Source organism: Python bivittatus, unplaced genomic scaffold, assembly GCF_059951505.1.
Source record: "Python bivittatus isolate LINGU-HERP-01145 unplaced genomic scaffold, Pbiv_v1 ctg000440_np1212, whole genome shotgun sequence".
NCBI classification, from domain to species: Eukaryota; Metazoa; Chordata; class Lepidosauria; order Squamata; family Pythonidae; genus Python; species Python bivittatus.
Window position 1 is genome coordinate 1 of NW_028277063.1, and position 24,370 is coordinate 24,370.

General features: G+C 37.4%; 2 protein-coding genes across 2 annotated transcripts; one reads left to right on the forward strand and one right to left on the reverse strand.

The window, feature by feature from the left end:
* Positions 1–236: 236 nt before the first annotated feature.
* On the forward strand, positions 237–2,808 carry LOC112543245 (vomeronasal type-2 receptor 26-like; the record flags this gene model as incomplete). The annotated part of the gene is made up of 2 exons (XM_088142355.1): positions 237–363; positions 1,907–2,808. Coding segments are annotated over 2 exons (1,029 nt in total), but the record flags the coding sequence as incomplete, so codon positions are not given.
* An 8,300-nt stretch (positions 2,809–11,108) lies between these two features.
* Positions 11,109–18,646, reverse strand: LOC148215670 (vomeronasal type-2 receptor 26-like). The gene is made up of 6 exons (XM_088142356.1): positions 18,444–18,646; positions 17,493–17,778; positions 16,776–17,065; positions 12,944–13,133; positions 12,101–12,227; positions 11,109–12,010 (listed from the first exon to the last, which is right to left on the reverse strand). The coding sequence occupies exons 1-6, from the start codon at positions 18,644–18,646 to the stop codon at positions 11,109–11,111; spliced, it is 1,998 nt and encodes a 665-aa protein (XP_087998482.1).
* Positions 18,647–24,370: the final 5,724 nt, after the last annotated feature.

The following is a 24,370-nucleotide window of genomic DNA, read 5'->3' on the forward strand; positions in this document are numbered from 1 at the left end:
GAAGAAGAAGAAGAAGAAGGAGGAGGAGGAGGAGGAGGAGGAGGAGGAGGAGGAGGAGGAGGAGGAGGAGGAGGGGAAGAAAGAAAAGAAAAGAAAAGAAAAGAAAAGAAATTGAAAGTGCCATTTTAAAGCTGGGACATTTTGAGGCACCATAATCATTTAATCAGCTCCTCACCTCTCCAGTTCTAAAGACGGCATGAAGCCTAACCCTAACCCTTCCTTATGCTTCTTCCTAGGTACTTCCCCGTGCCAGATGTGTTGAGAGCTGCCCCCATGGGTACAGCAGGATTGTTCAACATGGGAAACACGCTTGCTGCTACAGTTGCAGGAAATGTCCTGATGGAACGATCTCTGTCCAGATGGGCAAGTAGAAGAAATTAACATTTAGAATCAACATAAAAATTGGAGTTGTAGAATGGGGAATCCCAGACTCTAAAGCTTCCATCCAGTATCTGAATTCAAGCTTTAGTGTATAAAGTATCAAATTTTATTTAGTCACAAACCAAATTTCTTTGTAAAAGAACAAGATGTAACATGGTAGAAAGTGAAAAGAGGAAAACAACAAAAAACAGTTCTGGAGTTCACATCAAATGTTGGAATTCCGGAGTAGAAAATTATGTATTATTTTCTAGAATGGAACATTCACAACTTCTCTCTAAATCTTCACTCCTCTACATAACCTCCACTTTCAATCCTGTAACTAAATCAACGTATAAAATTTCAAATTTTATTTATACTTATAGACCAAAATTTGGTGTAAAATATCACAGAAGGAATATATTATACGGTATAAACTTAAAAGAGGAAAAGAGAGTGAATTGCCTTTTGTCATGGAACAATACTTAAAAGTAGACGGAGATCTTCCAAAGGTCGATGTTACTTGGTGAGAGATTCTGTTCCTGTCCTTCTGGAAGTTTAGCTTCAGGATATGCTGCTTCAAGGTTTGTAAGGCCCTTTCAGACTCTCATCTGAAAATCAACAATAGGGCAGGTTTAAAGCTGTCCTTTTTTTCTGTGAGGAGTCAGTCTTCTGGACAAGCATTAACAGGACTGAGATCTGACCCCTAGTGAATTTTCACTACTATTTCAATCATCAAATCCTCTTATGGGTTCCAGCTGACACACCACCCAGCTACAGCATCAAGGGACACATAGTATTGCTCTGCAGAACTTGGACTGAATGAGCTCCAATGTTCATTGTTCCTTGTGTGCCCCAAATTTTAGGCTCAGCACTTTGGTCCTAAAAAGCTTGACTGAAGTGGGGACAGAACCTTTCCCATCACGGCCTGCAATTTGTATTACTGCATTAGAAGTGTTTTGTGCATAAGAGGATATTTTTTTCCTTCCTCCTTCAAGGTACTAGAAGATTGAAATACCATTTCTAATATTATTATTTTGTCCCCTAGAAATAGACATCTGAGGTTCATAAACTCTGTGAAAATTAATGTGTCTCAGGGAAAGGGTAGCCATGTTACCTGCATTAATAAAAAGGTTTTCCTTTATTTGCTAACATAGGGAAATATCTTCATTTTCCATAGGGGATAAATATGGTATTCTCAACCACTGGCAAAAAAGGTGTACCATTCAAAATGGTCGAATTTAGTCACTTAAATTCAGAGTAAAGTGTGTGTGTGTGGGGGGGGCAGTGATAGTATCCTTTTAAAATAAATTACATTTGCATATTCATTACATCAGCTCCTTCAATAATGTGTGGAATTGTTCTCTAGGAGAAGGTGAAAAGATGAATAAATCCAGACAATGTTATGGAAAAATAGCTGAATATTCACCTATTTACTATAGCACAGCATCCTGTGCTATTAAATAGAAAGCAATTATTGTAAAGGGTTTGTGAATTGGAATTCTTTGTATGTATTTAGAAATTACAGGGCCTTATTCCTTTATTTCAGATGCAGATCAATGTGTGAGATGTCCAGAAGATCACTATTCCAATGAGGAAAACAATCAATGCATCCCCAAAATGTTTAGCTACTTGTCCTTCAGGGAACCTTTAGGAGTCACTCTGACTTGCTTTGTTCTTTTGTTTTCACTGACCACCATTATTGTGGCACTCATTCTTATTCTGCACTGGGACACCCCCATTGTCAAAGCCAACAACAGGAGTATCACGTGTGCCCTGCTTTCCTCTCTCCTGCTTTGCTTTCTCTGCTCCTTTCTGTTCATGGGTTGGCCTGGAGAAGTGACCTGTTTTCTCCGTCAAACTACGTTTGGCATCATTTTCTCCATCTGTGTTTCCTGCATCTTGGCCAAAACCATCATGGTAGTTCTGGCCTTTCTGGCCACCAAGCCAGGAAACCGGATGAGGAAGTGGGTAGGGAAAAGACTGGCAGGATTTGTCATTGTCATGTGTTCTTTCCTTCAAATTGACTTGTGTGTGGTATGGCTGGCCACCTCTCCTCCCTTCCCAGAGCTGGACATGCATTCCCAGAATGATGAGATCATAGTGCAATGTAATGAAGGCTCAGATATCATGTGGTACATTGTCCTGGGCTACTTGGGGCTGCTGGCCAGCATCAGTTTCACTGTGGCTTTCTTTGCTAGGAAGCTGCCCGATACATTCAATGAAGCCAAGCTGATCACCTTCAGCATGCTTGTGTTTTGCAGTGTTTGGGTGTCCTTCATCCCCACCTATCTGAGCACGAAGGGGAAATACATGGTGGCTGTGGAGATCTTCTCCATCCTGGCCTCTACTGCTGGCCTCTTGGGCTGTATCTTTCTCCCCAAGTGCTACATCATTGTCTTGAAGCCACATCTGAACCTGAAAGAACATCTGACGAGGAGGGTATTTTAACAGTCCGATTGAAATTGGAATGGCAGTACTTTACCATTTCCTGATGAGCATTTTTCTCTGTTATTAATGTTTAAGTAGATTGCATGGTTTGATTAAAATATTAATTAATAGTGAGAATTCATTATTTGAGTGTGTGTGTATATGGGGACAACATAGAAACATTATGCAGTCATGGTTCTGTGGCAGTTCTGGAGTTGCATTAGATTCTTCTAGTACATTGTACACCCTGCTGGAAAGAAAATATCAGCTTTCCCAGGTAGACTCGACTGGAGACACAACCAAATGAACTAGTTCTACTTTATTTTAAAGTTGCATTAGTAGAATCTTGCAAGTCTGAAATTTCAATTCCATGGCCATCTCCTTCACAGCCCAAGAAATGAGGGAGGATCCCTTCTGAGACTTTTACTCCACCCATTATGCAGCTGTGGGATATCCCCTCTCTTATCTGACTGTTCCCTAGGCAGCATCTGTTCCCCCTGTCTCTCAAGGTCTTTCTCACATACCATTACAGAAAGAAAGCAAAAGAGAAAATTGCTATAGATTAGAAAGTGGAAAAAAGAAAGAAGAGACAGGGCAGAGTTTTCCACTGAAGTCTTTCACTGGAGTCAGTGAACTGTAGAACTGATACACAAAGTACCTATACTGTGCTAACATTGTATGCTATACTCATGCAAATAAAGTAGTTTGTGCCCTAATATATCTGTCTTTCATAATATGGGAAACCATAAGCTATGGAATTTCATTTTAAAGACCTCAGATACCCTAGCCATTGCATGGTCTCTATCTTTCAAACTTTTAATAAAAGTATGTAACAACTCAGTGATTAACTAATGAAATTAATGTTCCATCCTGAGAACAAACTTCACTGTAGCTGAATTATTGGTAATCATCGGTGGATAAATATGGTAGTAGGGTTGAGAACATGGAAAGTGGATCACCCAGTCAAGAAAACTACCTTGATTTTCTTCTCCCCCCCGCCCCCGAAACCCTGAAACTTCTTCTTGCACCTCATACCTTAGTATAAGTGGCTTAGGTGAAGGGATGAAAATCAGTAGAAATCCTTATAATAAAACAAAGGATGATAGAAAGTTGGAGGAATCGGAAATGATGTTAATGAAACAAAATTAATTTAACAATTTAATTAATACTGAAGTTTGCTAAGTACAAACTCACATCAAGCTTGCTCACAGCCACAACATCTCCCCACACTCCTCCTTTAGTTTGCTCTACTACTTAATATGAAGATGGGAATACAAATCGTTAGCACTGCAGGCAGCTTTTAATGCAGCTCAGTGAAGAGACAGTCAATGACTTTTTTTCATTCCTGAGGTCAAAATTGTGTGCATTATTTATTCTGTGCAATAGTTCTCCCATGGAACATGGCCCTTATTTATGGGAATGGAGTTATCCCTCCTGCTCAAAGAAGGGAAGGATTAAAATTGTTTCCTTTTGACTTCAAAGGGATAGAGAAGGATTGTTCAGTGTCGAGGTACCATTGCTGAATAAGGTGATGAAAAGGAGTGAAGGACTTCTACTTCAGTCTGCTTACTTTTCAAGTTAGGTTAACAAATATCTTAGCATTAATTGGTTAGTTATAGTTTCTCTTTCATCTTATGTTTCCTGTTAACTGATTTGAAGTTGGTATGAGTGAAAAAATTGGCAATGTAGTGAAAGGATGGATAGAGAGATAAGATAGATAAATCTATGCATGGATCCTTCAACAGTGCACAGTGAATGGACAGATAGATAGTTTGATAGCTATAGATGATTATATTCTGAACTGCAAAACCTGCTCTGTTAGTTGGATTGGATTAACTGTTTATCAGCCGATGGAGAAACATTATTCGACAGTGCTAAATCTGAACTTTCTTGATTATTCCTAAAGTTTGTGATTCACAGTGTATCTAATTGTCCTCCAGGCACCATAAAATGAAACACACACACACATACTAAATCTATATGTCAAATAAATTGTAATGGAAATGTTTATCGTAATGGGGAGATTCAACATGTAGCACAGAAAAACTAAAGCTAAAAGTACTTTAAAACACCACTTCGTGGCATTAAATGCAAGGAATCAAAACTCCTGGAAGAATTAAAGGAATTGCTTGATGTTAATGGAAAAGCAAAAGACAGGTTTATATTCTATTGTGAGAAAAATGCTCACCTAAAAGGAAAACCAAAGCATTTGGAGATAGAAACAACTAAGTTACACTTGATGGGAAAATACTTACAGTGAGTCCCTGGGCTTCCTGCCAGCAGATTGCAGGAGAAAGCCCTGAGTAAGCCCATTCTTTACATTATATAAATATTGTCAATAGCATTTGCAACAGACAGATAACAGAAAGATAAAAGGGGTAATTCAGTTACCCAGCACCTTCTCCTCTGGAATGCTTTGATAAGCTATTTGATTGACCTTGCTTTCAGTTTTCATAGTCCCAAAGCTAGTGTATTTTTAACCCACCCCCAGATAGAGGCAAAGTTGGGGAATTATGTTTAATAGCTTATGCTCCAAACTACCCTGTATGACTTGATCATTCTGCATGGAGACTAAAAAAATGAGTCTGCTTGTGAATCAGAGCTATGTCTGTTTTTATGCAATTATGCTGATTAACCCTATACCACAAGAGGAATTTACTAGTTTACATTGACCTCCTTGTGAAGCAAGGAAAAAATCTAGAGCCATTCTATTATTCATGCTCGATGGCCAATTTCTTCTACTTTTTTTTTTTTTTTTTTTAGTTCATTCACTCTTTGCAAGAATTTGCTATTCTTCTCCAGATGATACAGATCATATTGCAGTACAGTATATGAAAAGTTTGAATGTCATGTTCTCTGCTGAGCTGGGTTAGGTGAGGTATTGCCATCTTCAGCTTAATTGTGATTTTCTTTGCCTGGAAGTTGCCAGAGAGTTTAAATGAAACTAAGCTAATTCTTTTGTAATGACTGGGTTTACATTCCCCAGCCTACTGAGTGCTAAGAGGAAGTCCATGGTGGCTGTGGAGATCTTTGCCATCCTGGCCTCTGCTGTTGGCTCATTGAACATAATGTTTCTGCCAACTGTTACATTGCCAAGAAATACCAGAGAACATCTTTTAAGGAAAACCAATGTGCTATGTGATCCTTGAGTTCTTTCATTTTCCAACTAAGGAATTCCTGTTTTTAATTCAGTTAAAAAGAAGTGATTTACCTATTCATGTGGACAGAAATGATCAGAAAGCAATGACCAATTCTTTCATATGCTATCTGTTTAATTTTCCATTTAATATTTCATGCTGTTTCTAATCAGACCATAAAAAAGAAAAAAGAATAAAAGAATAAACACAATGTATTATTGAAAAGATGGAAATAGACTTAAAGATTAATTTCCCTGCTTACCTGAGTAATTTGAGCCTGGATTTCGCAAAACACAAAACAAAAGAGCCCCCTATTTTTTTCAGCTAGTAGGCATATTTGGAAGTATAAGAACAGTCTATGGACATGCTTATAAAAAACAGCCAAGTCCACTGTAACTACACTTACAACACCCACTTCCTTGAAAATAAACCATGGAGGTCACCCTCCACTTTCCCTGTAGCCTCCGGGAAGCTCTCTGGCATCTCATCTGTTGATCCATTTAGGTGGTGGGCACCTGATCTGAGAAAGAACTTGTCTGCAGGCCACAGAGTGAAGTAAGAAGCTGGAATTCAGGGGTGAGAATTATTGTTGGTGATAAATATTATGTTTGATACTTTTTTTAAAATTTATTTTTCAAATTTTTGATTACAAAAAAATAAAATACATAAGTGCTTTAACAAAAAAGTGAAAAAATACAAAAGAAAAAAAGTATTAATATATCATTATAACAATAAACAGTTACAATTTTATGTATGTTTATCTAATACAAATATTATTCAAGTACCTATGTATTTCTAATAGTTATATGACTACCCTTTTTTTAACCAACTGTATTTTTTATAAATGAGTCCTATATTTCATTATACTTGTCCATACAAAGTCTACGTTTATAGGCAATCCACTCATAAATAGTAAGTGTAATCGGGTCTTCAATCCATTGAATAAATGAGGCCATACATTTATCTTTCCAATGTCGCAATATTAGTCTTTTGGCCATAGTAAGGGCATAGAGAATCCATTTACGTTGTCAAATTGTCAAGTTCCATGTACTAGGCATATAGTTCAAAAGAATATTATCCTCTGGATTTTAGCTTTTGTCACACAATCATATTTATATAGTCCAGTACTTTCTCCCAAAACTGAATAAGTATGGGACATTGTAAAAACTTATGCTTTAAAGAGGCATTATTCTTATTAAGTCTTCAACAAAATGTTGTTTTTGACAATCCTTTTCTATACAAACGTAGTGGAGTCCAATAAATTCTAAATATTATTTTTGGTTGCAAAGGTCGTAGCTTAAGGTCCACTGACCATCTTGCTATAGAAGTTAAGACAGTTTCCCATTGTCTAGGTAATATAGAACCCTCTAATTCTTTATTCCACTCACCCCTTAACATCTGGACATCAAATTGATTTATTGATAACAAATATCTATACAAACTAACAGTAGAAGATGCAGCCAACCATGGTTCCTTGTATAACATACCTGAATGATACATTATTTGTAATTCACTTGTTTTGGTGACACTTTGCATTTTTGGAATACATGTGAAAAATTATTAAAAAAAAAATTCTGATGTACATTTGAATGAAATTGTATATTCTCTTTTAGTTGGATATAACATTGTTACATCCAACTAATAAAATTGTATATTCTCTTTTAGCTGGATACATCAAATGCCAGGGGTCTACTAAATTCTATTCTTCCATCTAAGTCTTAATTGTTTCCCTCACTAACAACTGTTTTTTCCATGCTGGCATATTTCTATGAAGCTCAGGTTCCAATATTTCATTAAAATCTCCTATTATCAATTTATCATAAATACACTCATTCAAGTGTTGAAAACATTCATAAAACATAACAGGAGAATCTAAATTTGGTCCATAAGCATTAACCATAACTATTGCAGTCTCTGCAACTTTGGCACACAAAATTAAATAATGCCCATTTATGTCAGTAATAACTTGATGTACATCAGTTGGGAATCCTTTTTGAACCAGAATGGCTACACCTTTAGCTTTTGTTGAAGCATCTGTGAGGTAAGCCTGTCTCACCCAATCTTTCATTAATAGAGATTTATCCAGTTCCATTAGATGAGTCTCTTGTTGATAAGCAATATCTGCCCTTAACAATTTTAAATATGCTAAGATTACATTTTGTTTCTTGGATTCTCGTAACCCATTTACATTTAAACTAACTTCATAACGTTTACTTTGGCTCACTTATCAATATTCTCCCAATAGCAATTCATTTATGACCTATTCCATTTAACAAATATCTAATAATAAACTTTTCTATATTTAAATATTTAACATATTTTCTAGTATTGCTCACAGATGTAGAACCTCCATCAAGACTCAATTTAACCTTCAAATACCCTTCTTTTACATGTATATAGAATCTATACTTAAAGGGGAAAAAAGAAAAAATGTGATTATGTTCATAAAAATAAAAAAAGCAAGTGACATTATTAAAAATTAAAAGGAATCTTAAAGAAAAAAAAATATGTAAAGAAGGAAAAAAAATCACAGAAATTAATGACTCCTGAAAGGGGATGGCACTGTGGTTTTGTCTCTCTTCTTACACTGAAAACGATGGAACAGTTTCAAACGTTACTAATTGAAGGGGGAAAAAAAGAGAGAAGACTACATGTAAAAAAAAAAAGTGATAGAGTTAGCGGTATGCTGAGACTCTCTATATCTACACTGTGTGCACATTATTAGGCAAGTGAATATTTTGACCATATCATCATTTTTATGCATATTTTCCACCTCCAAGCTGTAGAAACCTGAATGCTTATTTCAGTGTTGTCCAAACTTGGCCACTTTAAGATGAGTGGACTTCAACTCCCAGAATTCCCCAGGCAGCATGGCTGGCTGGAGAATTCTGGGACTTGAAGTCCACTCATCTTAAAATGGCCAAATTTGGACAACACTGGCTTATTGGATATAAGCATATCAGGTGATGTGTATTTGTGTAATGAGGGAGGGTGTGGCCTAAAGAGATCAACACCCTATACTGTATCAAGGTGTGCATAATTATTAGGCAGCTTCTTTTCCTCAGGCAAAATGGGCCAAAAAAGAGATTTAACTGACTCTGAAAAGTCAAAAATTGTAAAAAGTCTTTCAGAGGGATGCAGCACTCTTGAAATTGCTAAGATATTGGGGCGTGACCACAGAACCATCAAATGTTTTGTTGCAAATAGTCAACAGGGTCGCAAGAAACATGTTGAGAAAAAAAGACTCAAATTAACTGCTAAAGATTTGAAAAGAATCAAATGTGAAGCTACCAGGAACCCATTATCCTCCAGTGCTGTCATATTTCAGAACTGCAACCTACCTGGAATGCCCAGAGTACAAGGTGTTCAGTACTCAGAGACATGGCCAAGATAAAGAAGGCTGAAACTCGACCACCACTGAACAAAACACATAAATTGAAACAGCAAGAATGGGCCAAGAAATATCTGAAGACAGATTTTTCAAAGGTTTTATGGACTTATGAGATGAGAGTGACTCTTGACAGACCAGATGGATGGGCCCATGGCTGGATCAGTAACGGGCACAGAGCTCTACTTCAACTCAGACACCAGCAAGGTGGAGGTGGGGTACTGGTATGGGCTGGTATTATTACAGATGAGCTAGTTGGACCTTTTTGGGTTGAAGATGGGCTCAAAATCAACTCCCAAACCTACTGCCAGTTTTTAGAAGACACTTTCTTCAAGCAGTGGTACAGGAAAAAGTCTGCATTTTTCAAGAAGACCATAATGTTTATGCAGGACAATGCTCTATCACATGCATCGAAGTACTCCACTGAGTGGCTAGCCAGTAAAGGCCTCAAAGATGAAAGAATAATGACATGGCCCCCTTCCTTGCCTGACCTAAACCTTATTGAGAACTTGTGGGCCCTTCTCAAATGGGAGATTTACGGTGAAGGAAAACAATACACCTCTCTGAACAGTGTCTGGGAGGCTGTGGTTGCTGCTGCACAAAAAGTTGATCGTCAACAGATCAAGAAACTGACAGACTCCATGAATGGAAGGCTTATGACTGTTACTGCAAAGAAGGGCGGCTATATTGGTCACTGATTTTTTGTTTGAAATGTCAGAAATGTTTATTTGTAAATTTTGAGTTCTTTGTTTATTATTCTCACTTTAACAGATGAAAATAAAGGAGTGAGATGGGGGAATTTTCATTTTTCATTTAGTTGCATAATAATTCTGCACACTAATAGTTGCCTAATAATTCTGCACACATAAATATGCTCCTAAGAAAGCCAAAACCTCACTTTTACTTTCTTAAATATTCAGGTTTGAGGTTTATTAACATTTTGGATTGACCGAGAACACTGTAGTTGTTCAATAATGAAATTCATCCTCAAAAATACAGTTTGCCTAATAATTGTGTACGCAGTGTAGAAATAAGCAAAACAAACACAAATAGGAGTACAAAAAAAAAAATAGTGGCATGTAGACTTTTAAACTGAGGCTTTTACTGTAGGCAAACTCTGTCTTCTCCTGTGGCAGATTCCATAGAATGAAACACAGTCAAGCTTGTCCATCTGCAGATTTCACTGTGGCATCCCAAACATGAAGTCCAAAAAGTCATTATCTTTTTGAAATATCTGCCTTACCCTTTTTAGCCTAATAACTGGAAAAGAATGACGTAGAGCAGTGAATACCTTCAAGAGGAACAACTACCAACTTTGCAGTTCGATGAAAATTTAACCATCAAAGCAGCACGTAATATTTGAAGGGAAAGTACCAGATGAGGTAGAGATTCATTTGGAAAAAAGAAATACTTTGTGTTAAATGGCTGACAGGACCATCAGACCTCTCATCACAACCTCTCATGAATTCTACTGCACTAGAAGAACTTCTGCCACTAGGACTGCCTCCTCCATTAAATTTGGATCTCACTATCTACAAAGTTGCCCACAAAGGGGGAAACTTGGTGGCACCCAGATATAAATGGGGTTGCACTTTGGTTTGCTAATAGAAAATACAAACAAAAAAAGCAGTGTAGCACTAGCTGATCTCAGATTTGGAAAATACAAAATGACAACAGAGAATGCTGTTTATTTCATAAGCTCTGCCTAACAACAAAATACTCCCAAAAGAATGGTTTCCAAACGTGATCAAAATATCTAGGTACATATACATGATCTGAGGCAAACAGACAAAGATTTAAAACTTTCTTTTCATTAGCTGAAGCTTATTGTTCAGTTCAGGTCTCATCACAATGATAAGACACTTGGGGAAAAAGATACACACCAATAAGCCAGCACTGGAGGAGATCATGGAGAAGACCTCCACAGCCAACATGTATTTTCCTCTGGCGCTTAGATAGGTTGGAACAAAGCACAGCCAAACACTGCAGAAGACCAACATGCTGAAGGTGATGAATTTGGCTTCATTGAAACTGTCAGGTAACTTTCTAGCTAGAAAAGCAGCAGAGAAGCTGACCACGGCCAGGAAACCCATAAAGCCCAAGACACAGTAGAACATGGTGACCGATCCCTCGCTGCACCCCATGATGATTTCTTCGAACATTGAGTGCACATCAAAATCTGGGTATGGTGGGGAGGTTATCAGCCATGCAGCACAAAAGCTGGCTTGAACAAGGAAGCAAGAAAGAATAATGAAACTGGCTATTCTTCCACCCACCCATTTCCTCATTCTGGAACCAGGTTTGGTGGCCATGAATGCTAGAACCACAACAAAGGTTTTGGCCAACACACAAGAAACTGCCACAGAGAAGATGATACCAAAAGCTGGTTGTCGAAGGAGACACACAATCTTATCGGGTCTTCCAATAAATAGAAACACACAAAGGAAAGAGAGGAGGAGGGAAAGAAGGAGAGTGTAGGTGAGATTCCGGTTGTTGGCTTTGACAATGGGAGTCTCTTTGTATTTAATGAAGATTGTGAGCACCAAAGTTGTCATTAAGGAAAAACAAAGTGAAAGAACAGTCAAGCCTATTCCCATGGGTTCTTCATAGGACAAAAAGATGACCTGCTTTGGAATGCACTTATTTTTATCAGGGTTTGGATAATGATCTTCTGGACACAGAGAGCAGTCATCCATGTCTGAAAAAGAACACAACAGGGATGGAAATAGTGATTATACACAGTCTTAGACCTAATGGCCTATTCCCATTATATTTGGAATCTTCCTACCCTTCTCCTCTGATATTTTCCTGTCTGGACACAGAAGACAATCATAGCAGCAAAATGGCTCCCCTTCTTTTTTGGCCTTGTTGTATCCAGCTTCACAAGGATCATTACACAAAGAAAAAGGTGTTGCCTATGCATAAATAAAAATAATATTTTAAGATATAGAGGGCAAAGAAAGTATTTGGTGATATATTGTTACTGGGGAATCAACAGATTAAGAAGGGATTGATAAACAATTTCAAATAGTAGGATGGCATCATTTTGAGATATAATCAATCTGTAACTGGTTCATTTATTATCTACAATTATTGGAATCTTTGGCCTTCTGGTCACGTGTAGCTAAAATCATTAACTTACCCTCAGTGCTGGGTAGCACTGATGGAGCTATAATGCTTTTCATCTAGAGGTCATTAGACTGAAGAAATGTAGTATAGAGACTCCAAGTTGCATTTCAAAATCATGTTTGCTTTGTTCATACCTAGTAAATGAAGGTGAAGAGGGCCAAGGATTCTTTTATAATATAGGGTGCAACTATTCTTTACCAAATATTTGAAATGTCAGCATCCCTATAGATATTTTCCTCCTTCCCCAGGGCATTATGATAACATAATGTATAATAACACCATAGAATTTCCATCAACAGAGATTTCTTTGATGCTACTTAAATAAAAGGAGAAAGATGTTTACACATCTAACCTGATGAAATTCTATTGGCCGTTCTTATAGATATTCTTTTCTTTTCCCAGGGCATTTGTACATAGGTTAGCTCAGAGATGATGCTATGGAACTTCCACCAATAGAGATATTATTTTATGCTATATAAAGAAAGGCAGACATACATCTAACCTGATTAAAGCCTACTGGCCATGTGATGGAATCCACAGAGATATTGAAGAACTTGTGTGAGGGAGCTGTGGGATCTATCCCTCCAACTTTAACCCTAAGGAAGGACTGGTTTGGGAATATGATCCAGTTGATGATATCAAATCCACCAATGAATTTTCCATTTTTGTCAAAAGAGATCTTTTCACCAACACTGTTGTTGAATGAGACACTTCTCAGAAAGGAATGAAGCTAAAATAGCGGGAGGGAAGGAGGGAGAGAAAGGAAGAGAAGACATTCATAATGGATGGTTGGTCCTACTCTCTTAAAATTGCCAATTTCATTTATAACTATAGCAAGTTTCATTCAATTTCCTCATCAATCTGTCAATTTTTTTCAGGGCCTTTGGTGATGGCAATAAGATCAACTACCCTGGCCTCTACACATGAAGTCCCCATCTTGGGTACAGTTCATTATTTGAAATGATCAAATGAAACAATACTTTCTGTGGACATCATGAAACCATATCTACCAATTTTAAACTCTTACCGCAAACAACTCCTCCAAGTGTTTGACTGAATTATGACTGAAATAAATAATAAAGATATTGGGCTTCCTCATGTAATTACATTTATTGGGCCATTAACAAATGGAAAACAGGAGCAGGACCTACTAGAACAATGGTGACAGAGAAGGAAAAAGAAAGAAACACTAATAATACTATACATGTATAATTTTAGCGGTGGTAGGAATACTCGGGGCTGTGACTCCTAAGCTGGGACAATGGCTCCAATAGATCCGTGGAACAATCCCTGGGGCTTCCAAATCCAGATGGACAGGCAGGTACTAGCCAATCAACCAGACATTGTGGTAGTAGAGAAGGACCAGAAGATAGTGGTGCTGATAGATGTAGTGGTGTCAAGTGACAGCAGCATCAGGAAGAAGGAGTATGAGAACCTGGAGAAGTACTAGGGCCTGAAGGAGGAACTAGAGAGGATGTGGAAAGTCAAGGCCAAAGTGGTCCCAGTGGTGGTAGGAGCACTCAAGGCTGTGACTCCTGAGCTGGGAGAGAGGCTCCAACAGATCCCAGGAACAACATCAGAGCTCTCTGTTCAGAAGAGTGCAGTGCTAGGAACGGCTAAGATTCTGCACAGGACCCTCCAACTCCCAGGTAGAGGACCCGAGAATGAGGAAGATACAGACCACCCATAGGGGTGAGAGGGGATATCATATATAATATTACATAAAATATAATTATAATTATATAAATTATAATTATACAAAATATAACTTCAACTGTATAAAATGTAGTTATATAAAATATAATTAAAATATAATTATATAATGTATAATTAAATATATAATATTTAATATTAATTATATTCCAGAGTCAAAGATATAATGGATTTAAGTAGAAGAAAGACCAATATAATTTTAGAAAATAATTATTAAGTGGAAGAATTACAGCTGTGGGAACTGATGAGCAAAATGGCAATGTCCTTTCTTTACTGGATATCTTCAAATTGAGGTGGACCAGCCACATTTGAAATCCTGCACTGAGCAGGATTTGATGGCCTAAATGTCCATTTCAATCTTTATGATTCTTTCATCCCATGAAAGTACATACAGTATGTCTGGCAAGAGAAGGACTTGGAATAACAACTTGCCTTGGTCCACTCTTAGTAAGGCCTTGAGATGATGAAAACACATTCTCTCCTTTCCCCCCTCTCCCCCCCCCCCCAATTGTTCTGGAAATCTTTTCCAAGAAAGATTTAATGCTGGTCTATTGTTTGATCTCTCTTTCTTGCCATTACATATGCTCTAAAACTATGCTTTTGAGGTTGGGAATATCTGCCTGAAGGAATGCAGCTGAAACTCAATAGAAAGTCCATGAACAGCTGTAGCCCTAGGCCTGTTAGAATGAGATCATTCTAGTATTTTTAATCCTTTATGGTATGTTGTTGTTGTTCAGTTGTTAAGTCATATCCGACTCTTCGTGACCCCATGAACCATATCACGCCAGGCCTTCCTGTCCTTCACTGCTTCCCGGAGTTTGCTCAGTTTCATGCTCATTGCTTCAGTGATGCTATCTAACCATCTCGGCTTCTGCCGTCCCCTTCTCCTTTTGCCTTCAATCTTTCCCAGCATCAGGGTCTTTTCCAAAGAGTCCTCTCTTCTCATTAGGTGACCAAAGTATCTGAGCTTGAGCTTCATTATCAATCCTTCCAATGAGCAGTCAGGGTTGATTTCCTTTAAGATTGACTGGTTTGACCTCCTAGCAGTCCAGGGGACTCTTAAGAGTCTTCTACAGCACCACAGTTCAAAGGCATCAATTCTTCAGCACTCAGCCTTCTTTATGGTCCAGCTCTCACAGCCATACATTACTACTGGAAAAACCATAGCTTTGACTATGCGGATCTTTGTCGGCAAGGTGATGTCTTTGCTTTATAATATGCTGCCTAGGTTTGCCATAGCTTTCTTCTCAAGGAGCAAGCGTCTTTTAATTTCATGGCTGCAGTCTCCACCTGTGGTGATCTTGGAGCCCAAATAAATGAAGTCTGTTACTGCTTCCATTTCTACCCCTTCTATTTGCCATGAATTAATGGGTCCAGATGCCATGATCTTAGTTTTTTTAATGTTGAGTTTCAAGCCAGCTTTTGCACTCTCCTCTTTCTCCCTCATCAAGAGGCTCTTTAGTTCTTCTTCACTTTCTGCCATTAGGGTGGTATCGTCTGCATATCTGAGGTTGTTGATGTTTCTACCTGCAATCTTAATTCCAGCTTGTGATTCTTCCAGCCTGGCATTTCTCACGATGTACTCTGCATATAAGTTAAATATTATAAATTCTTTCCTAATCCATTTTTGGGTTGGATGGAGGTATCCTCACCAGGAAATTCTATGACTGGTGGACCAAATAGTACTTTGGAAAATTGAGGAACTATGTTCCACTTTTTTCTAAAGAAGAATAAATCTCATGGCACCTCATATTTTGAAAGGGAAATCAAAACCATTCGGTCTAATGGCTGTCCAGTCTTTGCTCTATCTGTTTCCATGTAGTTGAAATCTAATGATTATGGAGGTTTTGACTGCATAAAAGAAATACAGTATTACATATGATGTGGAATGTCCTTTGTGATTTCAACAGGATCTCATACACAATTCAGTTGAAGAAGAAATTGCTACATTTCATTTTTAAACCAAATGTCCTTACACTATTTTCTTTAAAGTCTATGGGCAGCAGTTGAAATTATGGCTATGGTGAAGGTTTCTGCATTCCTCTGCTTAAGATCTTACCTGCCACAACTCTTGATTTTGAAACTGTTGCCTTCCTTCTTTCACTGTTATTCCTTGCCTGGACTTGGATAAATACAGAGATTGCAAAGCATGTGCCACAGCATAGACTGCATTGTAAATATTGTAGCTCTGGCCACTCATGCGTGTTTCAAACACAGATGTTGGAAGGGTCTCAAGCCTCTCCTGTCCAGTACATTTTTTTTCAGACTTCTCTTTTTTGGAGTTGGAAAACAAACATTTAAATGCCTGTTCCCAGAAATCTTTCCTAAAATGATCATGCTGGTTGTTGGTTGGATTTAGGTTTCCAAGAAATTCCTGGAAGTTTTGGATCTCCTTTACATTAACTGCAAAGGATAAAGCACCATGAAGGAAATGGATGTCCCAGGATCTATGAACAGAAACTGATGTGTAATCCATCTGAGCTGTCATAACCCAGATTTTTGTCTTCTTTGATATATTTTCCACTTCTGAAAATTGGAGAAATGTTCTCAAAGTTGGTATGGATTGCATTTTACCATATAAGACTATCACTTTGGCTGTGCTGTTCATGACAACTTTGTACCTTTGGAGTCCTTCATCTATCACATCAATAAAGTCACTATAAAAAGCCACATTTGGGAAATCTCCTATGAAATCAAAGCAGATGCCATGCTGGGAAAACATAGGGAGCACCTCCTGTACAAATGTTTCACCTTTGTCATCTTTCACGGCAAAAACTCCAATCCACATCCACCCAAAATGCAATAATAACAGGAGGAGGCCCCTGTGTTGATGTGATTCCTCTGGAAACATTTCTTGGAAGAAAACAGCTTGAGTTGCTTTATCCATGACTGGAGCAGAGCCATATGTCAACTAGAAAAAACAAAAACCATTCCAATACATAATATAAATTTTCCTGTAAATATTCCTTAATTAGTATCGATTACAAGGCTATAAACAGTTTGAGAGAGCCAGTCTGATGTAGTGGTTTAAGGCATTAGGCTAGAAACCAGGAGATTATGAGTTCTAGTCCCACTTTAGGCATGAAGCCAGCTGGGTGACCCAGCCCAAGCCAGTCCCTCTCTCTTAGCCCTAGGAAGGAGGAAGCAATGGCAAACCACTTCTGAAATCTTGTCAAAAAAACTTGCAGGGACTTGTCCAGGCAGTCACCAGGAGTCAACACTGATTCAAAGGCACAAAAATAAATAAATAAATAAATAAAATCACCCATGCTCCAGATCATATTAGGTAACACTATAAGCTTATTCAAACAGTGTCATACTTCTTCAGCACACATTACCTGAGGAACTTTGTAGATGCACAGTACCGTTGCCATGTGGAGACATATGTCAGGTCCCCCAATGACTGCAGCCAGATGTTTTGGGAGACTGCACTGGTAGTTAGGGATGAATCTGCCCTTGGTGAAGAGAAGCTGCATTGAGGCAAAGTAAGTCCAACCTGGACTGAAATTGCTATTATAAATGTGGAAGCCCAGTGTGACATTGGGCAAGATCTGAGAATTTTCATTGATCTCCTTTAGGGCAAATACTAAGGCCAGGATGTGCTGGTAATTTTGAAACAATACCCTGCATCCAAAATAACATACAAGATTTAAAAGGTTCCTAACATGCCATTTGCAATATTTCAGTACAGTATTTTGTGGGTGTATTTAGTGCAATAAATTTACTATTCAGTTAGGATCCTGGGAAATGCAAAGCAAAATTGTAGTACATATAAACCACTCTGGAATCTATTTTTAAGACAAACACTGAACTGATGTAATTTCTTAATACATGAAGAATGCCCAATATCAAAACCCAGCTTCTTAAAAATGGCTTCATCTAGAACAAAGTAGCTATATTTTTGAATTAGTGAAATCAGATTTAAAAAAAAAAGTTAATCATGGATAGTTTTCACCTCACAGATTTCAGTGGTGTAATTACATTAATGTAATGTAATCTGCATTCATATATAAACACTGTAAGTCTTTTATTAGAGACAAATAGATATGATTTGTTATAATGGATATTTGGCCTTGTCCACTGATAGAGTCACAGTATCTCCTCAGTGACAGAATATTTCCCCTTCATTTAAGACACTTAATTTCACCTTGGAAATAGATCAAAACGCTCTATATTTGAAAGGGGTGTTTTGGGAGTTTTTGTTATTATAATTTGTAGGAAAATATTTTGAGCTACATGAGATTGAAAAGCAGGGTAGAGAGCTTGAAAATAAATGAACGATTGCTTACATAACTGCATCTTGAAGTTCCTTGGAAGGATGTTGACTGAAATCAATGGGATTAGAAAACACGAAGAATGCAGAAATAATGCCAGCAATGCTAACATCTCCGAGCCGATGATATGTGTGATGAATAGGAAGAGGCTCATCAAGGATACATTTACCACTAGGATCTTTGCACACTGCTTGAAATATTAATGCCAACGACCCCATGAATACTATCATTTTCCATGACATTTTTCTTTGTGTATACAGTGCACCTCTTGGCAAAATGTTCCTTGAATGTCCCTGAGTAGAAAAGACTGATATGACTTTTTCAGGTGCTTTTCAGACAGAAATCAGCAGTGTGACATAGCATTAATTAAACTGACTGTGCTTTGGGGCCCCCATTCTGATGCTGAATGTTATGGGGAATATTAATAGCATCCTTCAGGGTAATTTTATATTTTTCTCTTTGTGTCCCATAGGATTTGGAAGAGATAATTTCATAATGATAGTGGAGATAACCAACTATCTAGAACTTTGCAACTTTCATGACTCAAAAGAAAACATATGAGATCCACCTGAGGTAATAAGATCTAATCCATAACAAAAGAATAAAAATCTATCTATGTATATAGACACTGGAGTACACACGTGTACACACACACATAAATATACACAAAATATACATACACACATATACCATACATATACATACCATATACATACACAGAATCACAGAGGCAAACAAATAAGAGAAGTGGGTAATACTATTGGCAAGATATAACTGAAGTATCTTTGGCATGAAAATTGGCTCTTTGTAATTTATAGGAATGCTCCCAGATAGCAATCTTTTTTAAAAATTAAATAAAATTTATATTTATTGAAAATTTTATATAAAGTAAAAGCAAATCTAAAGAAAGAGATAGAAAAGAAAGAAAAAAGAAGAATGAAAGAAGTGCAAGAATGAAAGAAGTGCAAGAAAGAAGTGCACACTTGGCACCCTCTTGGGTTTTTATGTTTTTATGTTTTTTATGTTTTCTTTTTCATTTATGTTTGAGTGTTTTTATTGTTACTCTGTTTTATACACCACCCAGAATCATGTTTTGTGAGATGGGTGGCTATATAAAACTGAGAAAGAAAGAAAGAAAGAAAGAAAGAAAGAAAGAAAGAAAGAAAGAAAGAAAGAAAGAAAGAAAGAAAGAAAGAAAGAAAGGCAGGCAGGCAGGCAGGCAGGAAGGAAGGAAGGAAGGAAGGAAGGAAGGAAGGAAGGAAGGAAGGAAGGAAGGAAGGGAAAAAAGCAAAAAAGAAAACTAAAGTTATGAAATATAACTTCTCTTCAACAGATATTAACAAACCTATCATCTCTCCTCCCACTTAACTATTCCAGGAATCCCTTCAACCCCTTATTTCATTCTCACCTGTTTCAATCATTAAATCCATAAATCATTTCATTTTTTTCTTCTTTTAACAAAAAGTCTATAAAAGGTTTTCAGTCTTTTCAAAAAGCACTTGTAGCTTTCTACCTGACCAAACAGGACAATTTTGCCATTTTGGCTAGTTCTGACATTTTTATGATCCGTTCATCCCTTGTGGGAATTTCAAAACTCTTCTATCATTGTGCATATAATAATCTTGCTGCTGTTACCATATACAAAATTAATCTTTCATGAGTCTTTTCTAAGTAAGTATCCATAAGTCCCAATTAAAAAAAAATCTTTTTTTCTTTGCATTATTAATCTTTAAAATTCTTTGTATCATTGTGTGTATTTGTACATAAAATTTCTTGGCTTTTTCACAAGTCCACCATGCATGGTAAAATGTCCCTTCATGTTTTTCACATTTCCAGCATTGACTTGAGGTCTTTTTATACAGTTTTGAATATTTCTCTGGTCAACACTTTGGAGGTAATTTGTTAGTATTGTTGGTACTTGGACTATTATAAAACTATTGAAGGACACCCAAAGTTTGACCAGGCCTGTTTAAGTGTCCCATCTTTGAGCAGAAAATATTTTTTCTGATCATATTAACTGTTTCTAATCAGGTTAATGGGGGAAATGCTGTAATTTTCCATTTGGAAACATGACTAATGAAAGAAGTCATGCCAGAATGAGCATGAAGCCATTTTATTCTATATCACCACTATTGGATCAAAGACAGAAATAGGATAGTTAAGCAGACACAAGAAAGACCCAGTGATCATAAGCCCAAACCCTAATTCTTACAATGTCTAGATGTAATCTAAACAAAAATTGCCTGATAATCCCTCACATTGTTCCTTTTAATGATGCTACTTTAATCCTGCTTGAGTAGAAACAATTACACTTGAAATTCAAGGTCATAGATCTGATTTTTCCTTATGCGGTGTAATGCGTCACTAAAAATTCTGAAGTAAATTGTTTCTTGCTGGTGCGATATGTATGGTGGATGAGTGAAAGCTGAGAAGGGAAGAAAGAACAACATGTTACTTATTCATGAAAGTGCCAGACCTCTAATCAATAAATATCCCATTGGGGGAGATGGGGGGCATACAAATGTAAAAATAAATAAATAAATAAATAAATAAATAAAATCCATAAGCTCTGACTCTGCGTGGGAGGGAGGGCATGACCGTAGCAAGATTGGGAAGTGGAATTAAATAATTCTGTTCCATTTCTCTTTCTGAGTCAACCACCTTTGTTCATCTTTTTCTGTTCTAACCTACACTAACCTGATGAGAAAGTCTGTCTAGAACAGGTAGACAATATGATGCATTCCTAGCATGTATAAGGATACAGATGCCTCCTGGTTTATCCCACTGAGAAAAGAGTGTAAAAGACTTTAGATATCTCTGGGCAGAATTGTTCTCAGACTGAGAAATGTACTGACCAGTGTCAGGCATTGTGTGTACATCAACAATGCATAACCCTGGAACAATAAGAATCCTTATTATTTCTTACTGGAAAATTTGCAGCGGACTGTAAAAGTAAAGAAAAATTATTGGGAGCAAGTTAGCGATAGTCTTTTTTTTTTTTTTAATTGTACTGTAGATTGGAAATGTTTGTATCTTTGTATCCTGGAAAACAAAACAACAAAAGCCCAGAATGCAGGAATTGCAGAGCAGCCAAATCTATTTAGCAGCCCTTATGCAATCCTATTTGCTAATACATATAGGAACAATGAAAGTAGAACTCTAACGTCTGGTATGATCTTTTGAATACACAGCTGAGCTTGGAAAATAACCTTCTTCTGTAACTGACGTAATAGTTCATCACAAAATACCTGATTAACCTTAGATGCCTCAGCATCTTTGACTGGTAGGCATGCAATCGACGCCTTGGTATCAGCTGATACCTTGCACATGCAATCTATCTGAGTTGGTGATGGCTTAGTGAAATTAATGCCTTGGGCTAGTAGGAAAACACACACACACACACACACATACTCACAAAATTTTTATTGAATTTTTTTTTAACCAGAATTAAAAAAAAACTATAGAAACATGAATAAAAAAGTAGAAAAAAGAAAAAGGTATAAATGATAAAAGAAAAAGTGAGAAACAGAGAAAAAGAAAAAGAAAAATATCTAAAGAACCGACTTCTGATTTTCCTCACAGCAGTTACAAGCATGATTATTACCATTTCCACCCTACCAAATTACAAATCAAAATTCCCTTCTTTTTGTAAGCAACCTCTTTTTAATCAGTAAATCCCCAAATCATTATTTCATTTTTGTCCGTTTTCCGCAAAAAGCCCATAAAAGGTTTCCAGTCTTTTATAAAAGTTGTTGTTCCTTCCCTAAGCAGACTGGTCAATTTAGCCATTTCAGCAAGTTCTCCCATTTTCACAGTCCACTCCTCTGTTGCGGGTATTTCTGTAGTCTTCCATCTTTGTCCATATAGTAGCTTGCTGCAGTTACATATAGAAATGTCCACAAATCTTTTCTACTTGACTGTCCACAAGTCCTAGTAAAAAAAAAAATAAAAAATCTCTGGTTTCAACTGAGTATTACATTTTAAAATTCTTGGCATCATTGTATAGACTTGTATCCAGTATTTTTTCACTTTTTCACAAGTCCACTATGCATGGTAAAATGTTCCTTCATGCTTTTCCTGTTTCCAGCAGTAATGAAAAGAACCTTTATGCATCTTAAACAATTTCTCTGGGGACATATACCAACGGTACATCATTGTATAAAAAAATTCTTTTAAATTGTAAGACAATGTGAATTTCAACCCTTTTAACCACCTTCTCTCTCGTAAATCCATTTGAATAGTGTAACCAAAATTCTTAGCCCGTTTTATCATACATTCCTTAATTTTATCATCCCAAATTCTAAAGGATGGAAAAAATTGGTCAAGTTGTGCAACAGGAGAATTGTTAAGGGTAGAAGCAGAGCATGGTATTCTTCCAGATAGCGAATTGGCAAAGGAGGATTTAGGTCAACTTATGCCAGTGTCGTCCAAACTTGGCCACTTTAAGATGAGTGGACTTCTGGCTGGGGAATTCTGGGAGTTGAAGTCCACTCATCTTAAAGTGGCCAAGTTTGGACAACATTGACTTATGCCAATTATATAAGGCCATTGGGCATAAAGGAGTTTCAGTTTCTGATGGCATAATTTTTCATTTAAGGGTTTTGGAGCATTGGCATTTGAGTCTAGAGGAGAGCAATCCAAACCAGCTTAGAGCTCTCAATCTCTGGGAGGTGCAGGCAAAGGTAGAATAGATGTTGCAGCTCTACCTCCCTACACTGCATTGACTACAGCTCCAGCAGGACCATTTCTTTCCTAAATGTGAGTGATTTTTCCCCAGTGTTCCTGAGGATCTTAGGATAAATGAGTATACAGTAAACACTTGTCTGGACCTGTTGCCATATTCTCTAGGACCAGAAGCCTCCACAGTTGCATGTCACTGACCCTGGTGAATTCGATAATTTTAACTGATCAGCTTAGCATGCCAACAACCTGGTTGAGACTGATGGCTTCTGATGTCCAGTCAAACATGCCACCAATTTCATTTCATCTGATATGTAAAATACCATCAGGGTTCCAACTGTTGCCCAATACTCCTTCCAGTTCTCTAGAGCCATTCCCCACTCCCTACTCAGGTCTAGAATTGCAGATTGCTCCTGCACTTGCTATGAAACTATACTGGGATGTGGCAGAGCATGAATCTCTTGGCATCATCATATGCAGACATCTGAAACCTTTACGATCTGGATACAATTTGCCAAACTTTGTAATAACCTCTTAAAACCTTTCAGGACTCTATTCTCATAGGTGTCCTGAAAAACCTATTATTGATAATTAACCGATTATTTATCCTCTAAGAGGGACTGCCTGCTGTAATCTGAACCCCAGAGATATGATGAATTGGAATAAAATCTTTCCAAATTCAGAGGCTTTCACAAAAGCTAGCCCAACTTTTCAGAGTATATTGCCTAACTTTGGGGGATGTAGAAATGCTACCTTCAGGATTGCTTATTCTTCAACAAAAATGGTGCCCTTCTCACTAAAGGCAGAACTGAAAATCCCCTGGAACCTTGCTTCCTCTAAGACACAGGACATGATAACCCAGCACCCAAGAAAGACACAATGACTATCAAGTCACCTTTGAAGTTCATTGCAATGATTCCTGCATAACACAACTGGTCCAAAAATACAGAAGGTCATCCAAGGACTAGAGGAATATCCTGGGGATTCCCAAACCACTTCCTGAACTATCCTCCAGCATTACTCTGGTAACAATCCATTTGCATCTATAACCCAGTCTTTCATTCAGAACTTTTTGCCAGATATACATACTAAATGAATGGAAACAGATCTGCATTGAAGGCTTGAGAGTTGGAAGCGGTCGTGGAAATGGGTACCCACATCTGGGAACAGTTGGTAGCAGAAAGGGAAGTGGCAGCACAACAGACCCAGATCAATTGTAATGGCCCGCTAGCTTTAGAGAGTCAAGAACTCCAGTCTAGATT

Excerpts from the sequence above, each read along its gene's own strand:
- LOC148215670 (XM_088142356.1), bottom strand. The coding sequence starts at position 18,646 with ATGGGGTCGTTGGCATTAATATTTCAAGCAGTGTGCAAAGATCCTAGT. Across the intron at positions 12,228-12,943 it reads GGCCAGTAGGCTTTAATCAG|GCAACACCTTTTTCTTTGTG; the intron begins GTTAGATGTATG and ends ATTTATGCATAG. Across the intron at positions 12,011-12,100 it reads GAAAATATCAGAGGAGAAGG|ACATGGATGACTGCTCTCTG; the intron begins GTAGGAAGATTC and ends GTTCTTTTTCAG.